The 17,202-nt window shown below is 32.2% G+C and overlaps 1 protein-coding gene across 1 annotated transcript; it reads left to right on the top strand.

Moving 5' to 3' along the window:
* The first annotated feature begins 1,578 nt into the window (after positions 1–1,578).
* Positions 1,579–5,956, top strand: LOC122295001. The gene is made up of 3 exons (XM_043104005.1): positions 1,579–1,860; positions 4,122–5,163; positions 5,251–5,956. The coding sequence occupies exons 2-3, from the start codon at positions 4,726–4,728 to the stop codon at positions 5,923–5,925; spliced, it is 1,113 nt and encodes a 370-aa protein (XP_042959939.1). The 5' UTR covers positions 1,579–1,860; positions 4,122–4,725; the 3' UTR covers positions 5,926–5,956.
* The last annotated feature ends 11,246 nt before the right edge of the window (positions 5,957–17,202 follow it).

Raw genomic sequence — 17,202 nt, 5'->3', positions numbered from 1 at the left:
TTAATATAAATAGAGAGAACGAATTAAAAGAAAACCATTATTTCCTTTTCGTGACGTTTATCAATAAAGAAACGCATGCAACTTGCACTCAAATCTCTTAATGATCTCTTTTTAAATAATAAAAAAATAAAAGTTGACTACTTCAACTTATTGCATCTCATTTATTCTTTATAAATTTTATAAATTCTAAAAAATATATAAAAAATAATTGAACTTGATGATCCCAGATTTCTTTCGAATTGAAATTTGTAACTGGAACTTAGTTAATCGAGTTTCAAATTGAATTAGAAGGGGTGAGAGAGAGTTAGATGAACAGTATCCATTTGCACAATTATGTTTTTATAAGGATAGCAATATGTTACACAACTCATTAACTCAATACGAATACGACACGATAATAACGAGTTAGGGCTTAGTGTTAACGATTTCGAATCAAAATAGGTTGACTCGTTAAAACCCGATTGTTTAACGGGTTGATAGCGGGTCAACCCGTTATGACACATTAAGAAAATTATAATTATAATTATACCCTTATACCTAAAAGTAAAATTGTTAGAATTTCAATTTCGATATTTTTATTGTTTGAATTATAATTTTAAACTTGTAGTTAGTTTTATAATTTTTATAAATATTGTGATTTTAAAATTTATATAAAATTATGCTGAATTTAATCAGGTCAAACTGGTTAATTTTGGACCTATTCAACCCATTTACATAAACAGTTTGAAACGAATCATATAGTGTCGTGTTAACCTATTTTATAATATTTTCTAATAGGTCAAAACGGGTTGACACAACACGACCCATTATGTTAATGGGTCGTGTTAAGGTTTAAGTTTTTAACACGATAAGTTTAACAAGTTGGGTTAAGATTGAACTATATAATATAATATACATGTTTTGACACGACACGAACACGATCCGTTAACACGATTTGACACCCCTATGTTTTTGCCCTCTTTTGCAAAATTACATTTTTGTCCTCTAATTCATCATTAAAAATACAATTAAATTTTCTATTATCATTCCATGGAGTTTCAATGATCAATGTTAAACAAGTGGGCAATGACTTTCGAAATTCAAGATTCTAATATTAATTAGAATATAATAATAATAATAATAATAATGAACTTACAAATAATTTAAATTGAAGATTTTGATTTATTGAAATTTTATAGAACAAATTAACAACTTTTTTTTTTATTCCTTCTTAGATTAAAAAATAGCAAATATCTTCGTATTATTTTTCATAGTAGTTCATAAAAATAGATCATAGTCATTGGACTAATAATATTTTCATTTTACAAAATACAATTATTATTTTAAGGTTTCAATTTATGCATTTGTTTATAGTTGGGTTTTTAATTTATCATATTCACTATTTTATTTTTTGTGGTAAAGCATTTATTTCTAGCGTTTATCTTCAAACAAGATGTGGCGTCTTTAGGCGTTTTACACCCTCCAATGACAGGTGCCACTTCATAAATCCCCCAAACTTACGGTTGACCGCATCACACTCTATTCCTCTTTGGGTTTTCTCACCGTTCCTCTCTCTCTTTCTTTTCCTCTTCGAGCATCTCCATCCGGGTCTGCATATGGGTGTTTTCTCTATAATTTAAGGATTTTTTTAGGGTTTTGCCATAAAAACACCCCACATCCCGTTCCCCATTTTACGATCTATGTTTCCGGTTTGTACAGAAAATCCCCATCTTTGGGGACCTACTGTACATCCGCATCGTGTATTTGGCTCCTGTTTTTCCCCTTCCGTCCCGCGTGTTCTTCCCTCTCGCTAGGGTGAACGGTTTGCTTCCTCCCTCACACCTCCAGCACCATCGATGCACCAGTGAATCACCGAATAAAGTAAGAGAAAAATTTCCTATTTCGATTCTTTGGTTGATTGTCTTCCCCGATTACCCAACTATTTTTCTTCTCTGGTTGTTTCCTCTCTCTATTTTTCCTGTTTATTTCTTCCCATTTTTCTTCCTCTCGACGCCATGGGAGAGCTGTGAGACCTTAAATTTCTCTTCAAGGTACACGGCTTATTGCATTTAGTTTAGGTGTTTGTTGATAAGGAAATCTCTGATTATTTCTTGCTCGCAGCTCTCACAGCTCATCTCGGTGTTGGGGGCAAATCGCCTATAAGTTTCAAGTTCTCTCTCTCTCTCTCTCTCTCTCTCTCTCTCTCTCTCTCTCTCTCTCTCTCTCTCTCTCTCTCTCTCTCTCTCTCTGTGTTACTTTGTGATTCTGTTGGCTTTCTTTCATGCCTTAACTCGAGGGAAAGGGGAGGATCCATTTGATAACATGGACCTATATGAGCATCACATGCATTTGTGATTCTGTTGGAATTTGTTGGCCGATAATAAATCCTATACGAAGGAAATTCTCTTTCAGAATTGGATTTGCATTTGGACTTGTTTGATTATTTAGTTTATATATATCATGTCTTGGCTGTGTGGTAGAGGAAAATGTTACTCATATGCCCCTTTGTCATGAATAAAATGCATAGATTTTTATTCACTAAACATGGCGCTGATTTGCTGTGATGATGTTTTGAGATGGAGGTTTCATTGATTGATAGCACATATTGGTGGAACCTCTTCATTTTGGATATTGTGGACCTTGATGAGTAAGCCTTTTAATTACACTTTTGGAGGATTAATCTTGTAGTTCTTGTTATGTTTTTAGTTTTAGTTCTTGGTTTCTTTTGTGGTTATTGGTTTCATGAATTTGATTCGGCATCATCAGTAGTTCTTGGTATCTTTTGTTTTAATTGGAAGGAAGATTGTGGAAAGAGTTCTTGGTTCCATATTCTGGACCAGCTTTTGATAAATTCCAAAGGTTGAAATTTCGGTTGCTTTTCCTTGTAGTTTAATGTTCTATTTTTATTGTAGTTCTTGGTTTCTTTTGTACTTCTATAATTTCATGCATTTATAAAAGGAAAATTTTGTAGTTCTTGGTTTCTTTTGTTTTAGTTATACATGCTTGTGGAAACAGTTCATTTTGGATAATGTGGAGCTTTTTCATTTAGGATCTTAATTACACTTTTTGAGTACCTTTTCCTTGTAGTTTAAACCGAGTTTTTATTGTAGTTCTTGGTTTCTTTTGTAGTTCTTGATTTCATGAATCTGCTTTGGTTTATTTTGTAGTTATTGGTTTCTTTTGTTTTAATTACACATGCTTGTGGAAAGAGTTCATGAAACCATATGCTGCACCTTTGTAATTAAGGATCAAAGGTCAATTGTTTGTGCTTTTCCTTGTAGTTCCAGGTTCTGTTTTTATTGTAGTTATTGGTTTCTTTCAACTGTTCTATAATTTAATGAATTTGTTTTGGTTTCTTTTGTAGTTCTTAGTTTTTTTTGTTTTAATTATACATGCTTGTGGGACCTCTTCATGTAAATCTCTTCTTTACTCAAGGATTTGCTGCTTGTCAAATGAAATGGTTATACTTTGTAGTTCTTGGTTTCCTAAGTAGTTATTGGTTTCCCTTGTTTTAATTATACATGCTTGTGGAACCGGATGAGGATTATATGAATTCTTTACTAAAAGGACCTTGCTGCTTGTCAAATGAAATGGTTATACTTTTTAAATTCAATGTGCATGTGTAAAGCAGTTTACTTGGATGTAAAAATTCTCATTTCACAGCTTAGCTCTCTTTTTCGTAGTCATCTCTGTTTTGTTGCTTTGCCATCTATATATATATATATATATATATATCTATATATACTGTCAAATTTGCCTTAATTTGATATGCCCCTTTTCAGACTTGAGCCAATGAAGAACATGATCTTCACTTGTTTGTGTTTTTTCCCACTTGATATGCCCCTTTTCAGACTTGGAAAAGATTTAATTTTCAGCTCTAGGAGGTGGACATAAATGTAGTTATATAAATGTATGAGCATCGTTTTTTCCATAGTAGGTCTTTTTAAATCCTTTTAAGCTGCTTGATGACACACTTGAGAAAATCATGCATCAATTTTTGTTTTGCACCGTGTAGATCCTATAGCTAGAGCTCTTGCTTATTCTTATGATCATACTCAATCTTGTTGTTCCATAGTATTGTGGCTGTGACAGTTTCCTTGTAGTTTGCTTGAATATTTGCAATCTTTTTGGATTCTTTGCAGTTATTCATATATGTCGGGAGGGGAGCTGTTAATAGGCTATGATGATGGTTATAGTGCTGGTATTTCACTAGTGTACTAGGGGACCCATCGATATGGCGGGGTAATCCTCAATCGGATGACCATATTGCAGTTTATGGTACTTTCCACAAAAGGCAATCGGGGTTCGAGCGGGGTTTTGCAGCCATTCAATGTTCGCCACCTTACTTACGCATGCTGAGCATATTTACACCATTCTGAGCCCTTTCTCTTATTAATATATGTTATATTAATAATGTATATCGGATGGGGATGCTCTTGTATAAATTTTCGTGATTTGCATGTTGTTTGGTTGGTGTTTTGTATTATGTTCTGATAGAGAAATAAATGTATAAACTCAACCCCCTCGGCTGTGATGATGATAACCGCATGTGGGGATACGGGATTTTGATTGCCATCTCCTCAATGGCTAGGTAACCCGGACGGCCATGAAGTACTGGCAACCGGTTGTTGCAGCCATGAGAGGGTGGCAATCTTATCTTTTGTATTGTCATTCGGTTCCTGAGCCCTGAGAAAAACCATACATCAATTCAAATATCTTTTCTAATCTCTAAATGTTTTTTTAGAGATGGATTCACAAGACTTGACTAGTATGTACTTCACCAACCTCCTTAGTCAAGATCCTCAACTCGACTCCACTTATGGTGGGCAAAGTGGAACTTCTCCGTTGACCCTTGATGACTCTCCAACCCTACCTCCTAACGAGCCCATCGGCGTTAGGAAATCAGTCAGGGGTGCGAATTTCACCCCCGAAGAAGACAAGTTACTTGTCTCCGCTTGGCTAAATTGTAGCCTTGATGCCGTTCAGGGAACAGATCAAAAACACTCCCAACTATGGGAAAAAATTTTTGAGTACTTCCAGCAATTTAAAGAAACTACAAATGAGCGGACAATAAAATCTCTAATTCATCGGTGGTCGGTTATCCAAAAGGCCACAAACAAATTTTGTGCGAAACTAGCCCAAGTTGAAGGGTTAAATCAGAGTGGCATGACCGACCAAGACAAGGTAAAAATTCGAAATCCTTCTTGTTTTACTCTAAAATTTCTTATCTTCTATATTGGTTTAACATTAGTTTTTTTTTTTCCATGCAAGTTCGACAAGGCCAAGGTTATGTACCAAGCGCTAGAAAAATGCTCCTTCCAATTTGAGCATTGTTGGCACCTGTTGAAGGACCAACCTAAGTGGATTTGGCGCGCCACAAAGGAGGATCCAAAACGAAGAAAGACGATGTCTCTATCCCCAATCCCAACTCGATATTCTAGCGCTACAATTGATTCAGCTTTTGATATGGAGGCGGATGAAGTCATGGAGAATGAAGTTATCGAGTTGGACCGACCAATTGGAAGGAAAGCTGAGAAAGGCAAACGAAAGGCCCAAAGCAAGCAAGCAGAGGAAAATTTCCAACTCAGGAAATTGAAATATACTCTTTTGGAGGAGTCACGCGTTCAGGAGAAAGAGTTTTATCGAATGAAGGCCGAGAAGATGGAGTATGACAAGGAAAAAGAGGAAAAAAAAATACGCCTTGAGGATGAACAACTGAGGTTGGAGGCCGAGAAGATGGTAATTGAGAAGGAAAAGGAGCTCGCCAAAATTCGTCAAGAGGACGAGAGGTTAAGGTTGGAGGCGCAGAAAGTGGAGCTCGCCACGAAAGAAAGTGATCAGCGCATTATGATGATGGACGTGAGTGGCATGCCTGAAATGCAGCGGTTATATTTCCAGCAACTCCAGAGAGAAATCATGGCGAGACGCAGTACTTCTCAAGATTGAACTTCTTGTTTTTTAATATTACCATTTTCAGTTGGCCATCTTATTTTTTGTTTTGAACAATGATAAATGTATAAAAAGCATTTGATTGTATTTTTTAACAATTTTAGTATTGTAGCCTCAATATGCTTGTGCAAGTAATATGTTATAATAATTTTAATTTTTATTAAAAATTTTGTTTTCATCATCATATAGATTGCAAAGCTTATACTGAAGGAAAGGCATTACTAAAAGGGTTTTACCATTAACATAGTTACCAATGACACGAAAGAAATACAAATGCAAAGCAAATCAATTCAAATATAAAAGTAAATAACACGAAGGAAATACAAACTCAAAGCAAATTAAGTTAAACATAAATCTTAAATAACATGAAGGAAATACAAATGCATGCCATATCAACTCAAACAATAAAAGTAAAGAACACGAAGGAAAAGAGGTCATAGTTTGAATGCAACAGGGCTAATGTTGGGAATATAATAACCATTGATGTTCAATTAGATCTTCTTGGAGCTGATGATGTGCCGAGCTATCTCTAATATGATGATGACACTGGATGAAGTCCGTAAGCTCAATTGTATGATTGCGTGACAATTCTGGGAGATCATCATCAAGTTGATCATACTCAATGTTCAGACTCTCACTATCATCACGTTCGTCTTCAATGATCATATTATGTAAAATAACACATGCTTTCATAATATTTGTTAGGTCCTTCACTTTGAACATTCGGGAAGGTCCACGAATGATAGCAAATCGTTGTTGAAGTACCCCGAATGCACGCTCGACATCTTTTCTTGCGGATTCTTGTGCTTTCACAAAATTTTTCTTCTTATTCCCTCGTGGTGATGGAATCGTCTTCACAAAAGTTCGCCACTTGGGATAAATACCATCCGCAAGGTAATACCCCATAGTGTAGTCGTTGCCATTGATAGTGTAATTGACAACAGGAGCACGCCCTTGAGTAAGTTCCTTAAAAATAAAAGATCTTTCTAGTACATTAATATCGTTATGTGAACCGGACATACCGAAAAATGCATGCCATATCCAAAGATCATATGAAGCAACTGCTTCTAAAATAATAATTGGTTCATGGATGTGGCCAGAGTACATACCTTTCCAGGCTGCTGGACAATTTTTACACTTTCAATGCATGCAATCAATGCTTCCGAGCATTCCTGGGAATCCTCGTTGTTCACCAACCAACAGCAATCGGGCTATATCATTAGCATTTGGAGACCGCAAATATTCATCTGAAAAAACATTTACTATTGTCTCAGAGAATCTTTCTAGGCTCTCCATTGCGATGCTTTCACCGATACGTATGTATTCATCCATAAAATCTCCAGTAACCCCATACGCCAGCATTCTAAGTGCTGCGGTTATTTTTTGCATAGAAGATAAACCGAGTCTTCCAGGATTATCTCTTCTCTGGACGAAATACGGCTCGTAAGACTCTACCTCATTTAGAATACGAAGAAATAGGGGACGGCTCATTCGAAATCTCATTCGAAATAGATTCGAGGGATATATTGGACTTTCTGCAAAATAATCACGAAATAGGCGCTCGTGCCCCTGGGCATGATCACGCCGAATAAACTTACGTGGGTGCCTATTGTCACGCTGCCTCGATGACTGTCCATCGACCTCCTCAGTATGAACATCGCTATCATCTTCAGAGGATACGTATGTCAATAATTTGCGAAAGAATGTACGAGCCATTTGATGAAGGGAGTGGGAGATGAAAGGATAGAATAGAATCTCTGCTCTATAAAGGAAATGAGACTTGAGTTTGTGAGAATGTGAATGTTAGCAATATGTTAATTTATAGAGGAAAAAGTTACCGTTACACTACAAATAAAAAATGTTACCGTTTGAGAGAAGACAAAAAAAGTTACCGTTAGAGAAAAGAAAAAAAATATTACCGTTGAAAAAATGACAAAAAATGTTACCGTTGTAAAAATGACAAAAAATATGACCGTTGGAGAAAGGACAGGTAATATTACCGTTACAACCAATTTAAAAAAATAAAACATCAATACGTGACTACGGATCCTCATTAATCTTTAATTGATAAAGAGTACTCTTCTAAATAAAATTTCCATCACGTTAGAAAATGTATTAATTTATTAATAAAATTTACTATTTTTATAATACGATTAATGATTTGAAAAAATACTGTATTGGGTAGTCAAAATCATATAAATATTTAGTAGAAAGTGATATTTGAAAAAAAGATAATAAGACAAAAGAGTTAGTAGTTAGGATTGTAAATGGAAGAGAGTGAATAAAGTAATAAAAAAAGAAAAGAGAAATATTATTTAATAGAATAGAGATAGAGATGAGGAATGGGATGTAGAAGGTTTTTAGAAGATAAATAAAATTTAGGGATAAATTTAAAGAAATGTGATTTTGAGTTAAATTATAGAGATGGGAATGGAAAACCAGATGGGATGCTCTTCCACTTCACACTCTCTTATAACTTCCAAGAAAGAGAAAAAAAAAAGGTACAACACAACGATGATTGCTACTGCTTCTTCTTCCTCTTCTTTTATCCCCAACCTCAAATGCTCTCAGCAGGCCTTGAACTCTTTAGAAGGTTTTTTGTTTTCTTTTTTTAAATGTCTTTTTCCGATTTTCTTTGGATTTTTTATATGTAATTTTCTAGATTTAGGGTTTGAATGCATTTGCTTATATTTTGGAGGTTGTTTAGTCATTTTTATCAAAATTTCATATTAGGGACTTTTCTCAAATTTATTTTCTATCTTATAGTTTGTTCTTCCTTTCTGTTTGTCCGGGAAGATTTTTCCTTGGAAATACTTCTTTGAGAAAAGTGTTTTCCTCAGTAAGCCTACGAGATAGCGATCTTGATTTTGATGTTACTCCAAGGTTTTCGAAAATCAGTGGGTCAAGAGCTTGCTTTGTTTGATTAATTCCTTCGTTCCTAGCGGAATCATTTATCCGTATTTGTGATTGGGCAAGGGCATTGTGTCAACTGTCGAGAGAGTGAGACAGAGAGAGAGTACTGGGGAAAGAGAGAATGGAACTGTGAGATATTTTTTAGATGTGTTTTTGTATGTTGCATCTATTGTAAATTTACTACAACTGCTACGTGTCACCCTCTTATTGAAGGGTGAAAATTCTCCAATTACACCGCATCCGACTTGGAGGGACACCCATTAATCTAATGTTTTTTTAAATTATTATTAAAATAATTAATAACACTCTTTATACTTTAAAAAAATTATTTTGGTAAAAACATACTTTTATTTTCTAAGATCGATATTGCAATTTTAAATTTGAAAAGAATAATAATATTATATTTAAGTTCAAAAATGAAAATATTATCTTTAAATTTAAAGAATAATATTTTATTATTATAGGATATCGTTTCAAAATTCATATTATTTTTCATAATAATGAATCATATTGAATAACATTTTTTAAACTGATACTATTTTTATTTAAAAAATATATATATTATATGTTTGTAAATTTTAAATGAATAGTCTATTTTTATTTTATTCTATTTTATTTATTATTATTATTATTAGAGTACTCATATACTTGCTATCCACTACTACTCTTTTACTACTCAAGTGTCCATGTAGCTTTATTTATTTATTTTTCTCCTCCTCTACCTTCTGCTCAGGGTTATAAAACGGTCGGGCTGGATTGGAGAAACCCCGGACCGGACCGGATTGAGAAACATGAGGTTTGGTTTCGGTCCACGATTCCTCAGACAGAACTAGTTTGGTCTGGTCCACAATTCCTCGAACCAAATTGGACCAGCCCAACCGAATTCAAAAAATATATATTTTTTATTTTATATATATATTATTTTATATAATAATTATATAATTAATTATATAATTTTTATCTAACATATTCCCATTTATAATATAAAATTTCAAATATGTAATTACAAAATAATATTCTATTAATTAAGGAGTGTATATTATCAATTAACTTATAACCAATTCACCATTAATTAATTACTAACATCTACATCTATATCTAATTAAAGTTATTAGATAATTTTTTTTGTAAAATACTTAAGTTGTAAGTAAATATAAAGCAATTGGTAAATTATAAATTAAAACTAACCTAATACCAATTCCCCATTATGTATATATGTATATAGTATATATATTATAATTTATATATAAATACAATTTATAATTTATAATATGTATTATGTATGTATATATAATTTATAATATATATCATTGACCATATAAAATATTTTTTTTAATGAGTTAGTTATTTAATCTACATTAATAATTCACTTAATTATAATTTAGTAATTTAAATAAAACTTTTAATTGATTTATTTGAAAAAATAATAAAAATAATAATAATTAGATTGGACCGACATAACAGGATTGGACCAAATGGATCGGTCCGGAAAAAATAATGGACCGAATCGAACCTAACCGAACTCGACCGGATCAGACCGTTTTCAACCCTACTTCTGCCCCCTCCCTTCTGCATTTCATCTACCCGAGATCCAAAAACTATTAGAGGCTTTTGCGAGAAGTCTCTCATTCACTCGCCCAAATTCATGTCTCCCTCTCAGAAGCTCAGCTTGACCAAACCGCTCTTTCCTCCAATAAAAGCCCTCCCCTTAGATCAAAAGCCACCCAAATGGTGCCAGAAAGGGTATCGGTCTACTCTCTCTCTCTCTCTCTCAAAAACCTCCTTTGTTGCTCGCCTCTTGCAATGGCTAACCACCGTTAAATGGTGGCTACCCAAGACAGAGAGGTTGAAGTAGGAAAATTGGTGGCACGATAAAATTAAGAACTCTAAACTAACTTGAGACTGTGTATCTTAAGATCCGAGCAGCATCTTTTGTAGAATTTGTCATTTTGCACTTAAAAATAGTAAGTGATGAGGAGAATTTAATTTAATATTTCCAATATGATTCTAGTAGTTATTAAGAAAACTATGAGTTATCGCATCTGTTTCAGTACGATCTGAATAGCACTTTTTACTCTAAGATATATTTGATTTTGATGGTGTTGGTGAAAATTGCAAAAAGCATTCATGGGAGTTTGGTTCCTTTTTCTTTACTTAAGTTGCCCATAAGGGAATTTTCCCCCATGGGCCAAAAGTCCAAAAGTCGAGCCCAAATGATGGGAGCCTGGTCCAGCTGGGTGACCTCTCAGCCCATCAGAGCTCAACCCATGGCCATAATTAATCAGGAAAGCCCCCCAAAATACACAAAAGGAGAGAATACCTCACCCCGACATTCCTTTACAACACCTGGTCTAGATAGCATTGAACAAGCAAATGGGCAAAAAACGTGGGGAGCCCTTGATCCTTGAATGATAGGGAAGAAAGAGTCTGATAGTGTACACCCACAAGATAAATGAGACAGTGAGCCAAGCCACATTAAAAAAATCTGACTGAAAGAACTGTTGAGTTGACACATCACATGACACAAGGCATGGGCAATTGACTCCTGAGAATTTAGTATAAAATGCAAGTCTCAAGTATGAAGAAGACTCTTTAAACTCTCTATTCTTTAGCACAAAACTCGGTTAGATTTGGGTAGTGAAGTATTTTCATTACTATTTATTATTTTATTATTAATTTTTATTATTTTGTATTACTGTTAATTACTATTTAATTTTTTTTATTATTATGTACAGAATATCTAAGATCACTTTATTATTCAAACATAATAGATGTTACTAATTTTGGCATCTCTCCGATCACACGATATTTTTTTTGTATTCACAAGACCCAAATTGGATATTCGAGTTACTAAAAGCTCGACCCAAAATCATTCGAAACACACGTTGACATTACCATTCAATTTTTCATTAGACTTAATGCGCAAATCTGTTTGGATATGTTGGTTCAGCTTCAATTCCATGCAATTTTTCATTAGACTTAATGCGCAAATCTGTTTAGATATGTTGGTTCAGCTTCAATTCCATGCCCCCACTTGTATCAGGCCAGATGTCTGAAAATGAGTTTAAGATTCTCCATGAGATCAACAAAGTGTTGGACAGCTGTTGCTGACATTTAACGAAAGAAAAGCTTAGATCATGAAGTTAAAGAAACTCTAGGTGATGAAGCTGTTCCATTTTCAAACAGCCAGCCATTGAGAACTCTGGTCAGTTTAGGTCTCTGTTCCACTATATGAGAAATAAAGCCACGTGTGCGCATGTGTAGAAAAGGGATGGTAGTAGGCCGTAGTAAGAATATCACTATCCTTATTATTATGTCTGCCATGTCCTATTTTAGGAGAAAGGTGATGGTAATCGTGCATGGAGGTGCTACTATGACAGGATCTCGAATTAAAAAAAAAAGTACTACTATGACAGATCAGTTATTTAATAAAAATTTTATTTATAATATTTTAAGTAATTTTTTTTACATGTTATTAATATGATTAATTATATATTAAAAAATTAATACAGTTAATTATATTGATAAAATATATATATATAAATAACTGTATAATAAAGAGATTAGAGGGTGACGAGCAGCTCGAAGCCATGCATGCAAGTTAAGAGCTCTGAGCTAGCGTTGGGTCGCCACGAACAGTACCCTACGTACGTCTGTATAACAAGGGAGGAGGAGATCAAGGACTGCATGCCATGCGCGCATCGATCAAGACTAGCTCCAAGTACGCTTCAAGGTACGCACGCGCACGCTCGCATGCTGCATGCAGCAGTCTGATCTAGATGCAGGCGGTGTTCATGATCCCGAACAAGCTGGTATGGATACGTTCGTACTGGATAAGGCATACTACTAAAGTTGAAGTTAATGATAATGTAGAGAGGAGCTCAACAGCCACACGTTGGGATCCTACAGTGCAAAAAAAAATTATATATTTAAAAAAAAAAAATCATAACATTATTAAAAAAAATTATCTTAATTACTAAAAAATAAAATAAAATACCACTATCAGAATCTTCAGTCAGGATCTCCGATTGTGACTTTAGATTTCTTTAATGTAAAAGCATCAAATGATGTAGCTAGGTGGTAACATTTTTAAGTACTTTTACAAACTTTTGGGTAATTTGTCATAAGCGCGCAGTACATGTTGAATTGGATGGTGACGTCCTCACCCATTAGCATTAGTATATGGTAGACTACTAACAAACCCTGGCTGGCTGGCTTCTTTTTGGGTCAAAGTACATATAAAATTTAATTGTATTCATATATATATAATTAATTTATAATTATCATGAAAAGAAGCCAATGCAAGAAGAATAATGGGAACTTTAAGGATGTCTATGCCATTTAACCTCCACTTGCAACCCAATATATCCCTTGTAAAAGTGCGCTGCTATCGGATCAATGAGAGGGAAAGGGAACCTAACGAAGTTGACATTAATTATAAATGGTGAATTTAAATAATTGATTAATTAAGTTGTTGGGGTACATTGCTCGATTAATGATTTGATTTAATTGCCAATTGATTTCAAAGAAATTTATTTGTAAATCTTTTTATTAAACCCTCCCAACACGTTACTGATATGAAAGTGTGTCACTTAGTTAATACAAAAAATCATCGGTACCTATGGTTGGCTTTATATATATATATATATATATATAAAATGTAATGTGTGGTATATAAATGATAAGTAAAATAATTTAATTAGTTTAAAAATAAAAAAATTAAAATAAATTTGATGTGTAAAATGATGAGTACCAAAACTCAACTGTAATATATATAATGATTTACACAACTTATAAGTGATTGGTATTACTAAACTCAAAACATACATTATATATATATAATGCTCTAATGGAATACCCAAATCATATAACTTATATTTTAAAAGAATTAGTCAATGATACAATTAGAACCATATTAAAACCTTATAAAGAGTAATAACTTCTCATTTTTAAATAATGTAGAATCTCATATACCATCTATTATTATCCTTATCATAAGAGGTATCCTAATTTTTCCTCTTAAATTTTCAACGTCCTAGTCAAGCCTGTCTTTCATAATTGACACGGCTCAAATCTCATATTTCTAGTTAAAATAAGTTCTGATACTATTCGTAACGTTCTAATAGTCACCATTAATCTTATCGGAGATTACAATATATATATGTGTATATAGTACTTGATGGATCATGTGAAAAACGTTGGTATTATTTATTATCAAGTAGTGGCTAATGCTTCTCAAAATGTAACGTGAAATCCTATATACTATTTATCATTAATATTTTTATATAGATATCACAATATATATATGGTACTTGATCGATCTTGTGAAAAAACTTTGATATTATATAGTATCAAGTAGAGGCTAATGCTTCTATCACTCACAATGTAAAAAGCAGCAAATTAATTATTATTATTATTATTATTATTATTATTAAAAAGTACAAATTTTTTGTTGTTTAAGGATTTTGGGCCTTTTCCTCTTTGTTGGGGAATGACGTAGTTATGGATAATTCGCTTCCATCTCAAACGCCATGGCCACTCACTTTTTTTCTAGCACTCAAACCCACTTTAATTATCACACGTCGCATCCACACTTATCTATCGCCCTGATAAAATTGACAAAACTAATTAAAATCATGAAGGAGGGGGACCTCAATCTCCATCTGCAGCCTTAATAATTATGATAGATTTTGAGGCTAGAAAAGGGCGCATTGTACTTCATGCGGATGATTGACTTTGATCTTGCTATATACCTATTAATTCACTTCGACCACATAAATATTAATGCATCTCTTTTGGTTATAGATTTTTTCTCTCTCTCTCTCTCTTTTAAGTCTATATTTATTTGGTATGAAAAAAATTTAATTGTAAGTATAATTATGTATTAATATATATATTAATTTATTATGATTAATAAAAAAATAAATTTTATTAAAAATAATATTAATTTAAATTTTAAGTATGAAAAAATCAATATTGATATGCAGATTAGTATACGACTTTACTTATATAGCAAAACTCATTTTGTATTGCTGTTTATTTTGCAAGAATATGTAGTATTTCTTAGTCATGTATTTGGAGCATAAATGACTTTAAAAATTAAATAAAAAGGCAAGTGTTTACTATTAAGAAAATGCTATAAATACTTAAAATTTTATGCACATAGCTAGCCATGCGTGCTGATGTGTCAACTATTAAAATGGTGAAAATTTTGAAATTCGAGATTGAAATTAAGGAAAAAAACATTGATAAAATAGGGTTGCCACTCAATACATATAAGTACGTGTAAAGTTGTAAATGCTTATAACACTCATCTTACCATTAGAACACTAGTGGTAGACTCAATAAAGTTTGACTAAAATTTGATTAGATAAGTGTGAATGCTTGTAGCACTCCTTTTACAAATTTAGCTGGCCGCTTTTCAACTATACCAAATAATAGACTCATCAAATATATCATTATTTTATTAAAATATTGATTTTGACATTTTTATTTATTTTAATTCTAATTATAATTTGAATATTTATTCATTATTAAAAAAGTATACATTAATATTTATTCGTTATCGCAGTGAGTAGGATACCATAATCAAATCATTTTCTAAATCTTCCGGCACAAACCCAACAAGAAAAAATAAATAAATAAAAGAGGAAAAAAGAAGAAAAATCTATTTCTAATCACACAGTGATGATCAAGTCTCATTAACGCTTACCGAAGAAACTAGAGGGACTCGACGAGACCTATTTCATCCCAAATTCAGTAGCAAAACCTTTTAGATATCAAAGAAAACCTTCAAGTGGAACGAGTGAAACAAATAGCGCGAGGAAGAGGGAATTATTTATGTCAAAATAATATTTTGGACTCAACAAATTTGACCAATAAAATTGATAAAAATTAAAAATACTGTAGTTTTGTTGAGTTCACTACATAAGATTTTTATACAATCTAGTTAAATTTTTATCCAAATATAACATTGTTGAATCCACTACTAATACTTTTATATAGTATTAAAGCTGTGGCTAATGTTTCTAACATTTTTTTAATAAGATAATGTTTGTAACACTCAGCATGCATAAGGCAGTAAATTAATTATTGAGTAATATTATATATAATCGTAAAGTATGTAAATATCGCGCAATCATTTTAAAAAAGAGTAAAGTTTACAATTAAAAAATTAATTTCTTTTCATGCAAATCTTATATTAATTTATTTTTTTTAAAAAAACTACATAATATTTGTTAATTACGATTACAAATATCATTTATCATCAATATAATTTGTCTCTTGTATTTTTGGCTTTTGGACTCTTTCCCGTGTGTTGGGAGAATGACACAGGGCTTTCTTAAGTTACCAGCTTCCATCTCAAATGTCACTCACTTTTTTCCATCATTCAAAACTCACTTTTTCCCACTCATAAATATGTAGGAGAGCTCCATGCAGATTTGCAGCCCTAAAAATGTTGAAACATTGTTGGGCTTGAAAAGGAAATATAGTACTAAGTAGTGATTCAGGATGATTGAGTTTCCTATTTTGATGCCTTTACTTTTATATGAAATTACGAGTTTTATTACGTATAGTTATTTTTATATATTTTTTACATATTTTATTGATATAATTAGTTAAAATAATTATTTATATTAAAAAAATAATACAACCAATCACATTAATAAATGACATAAATAATATATAAAAGTAATTACACATATAATTTTTGTTACATAAATATTGAACTTCTTGTGTATATAGCTTTATTTTGGCCTTAATTTAGTCTATAAGTATTTGTTCTTGAAAATGTTAACCTATCATAAACAAATAACATGAGAAGAACTGAAAATAGATGGATGGATTGAAATAAGAATTATGAAAATAAAAATAAAAATTGAGAGGATGGATAAAGGTATATTTATAGCCAATTGTGCAAATTTCTCAATTATTGATAATTTACTCTTCATTTCTATCTCTTCCATTATAGATATCAGAGGAATTTTGATCCGAAAACTCCTCCTTTGACCCTTTTATTTTATTTTATCACTTTTTAGTTTGAGTTTGTTTTGCTTGAAAACACTATAATTTTATTCGCTCCATGTCGTTTTAAATTTGATCAAAAAATTTATTTATCATTTTTTTTATTATCATCTTTTCAAAATTTCAAATGGTGTGGAAAGCTTTCAATATAATCAAATAATTTATAAAAAACTTATTTTAAACTAGTTTTTTTTTTTTTTTGGTTTATTGAGAAAGTACACTACAAATGTGAAGTTGTGAACTAGCTCCTTAGAAAAAGTAATGTGCAAAAAGGTGTGATTAACCAGGAAAATCATAAAATAAATTAAATAACTATATAAACAAATGTTTTGTCCT

Source organism: Carya illinoinensis, chromosome 14 (genome assembly GCF_018687715.1).
Source record: "Carya illinoinensis cultivar Pawnee chromosome 14, C.illinoinensisPawnee_v1, whole genome shotgun sequence".
Lineage (NCBI taxonomy): Eukaryota > Viridiplantae > Streptophyta > Magnoliopsida > Fagales > Juglandaceae > Carya > Carya illinoinensis.
The sequence above is the reverse complement of the archived record's forward strand: the minus strand, read 5'-3'. Positions and strand labels throughout refer to the sequence as shown.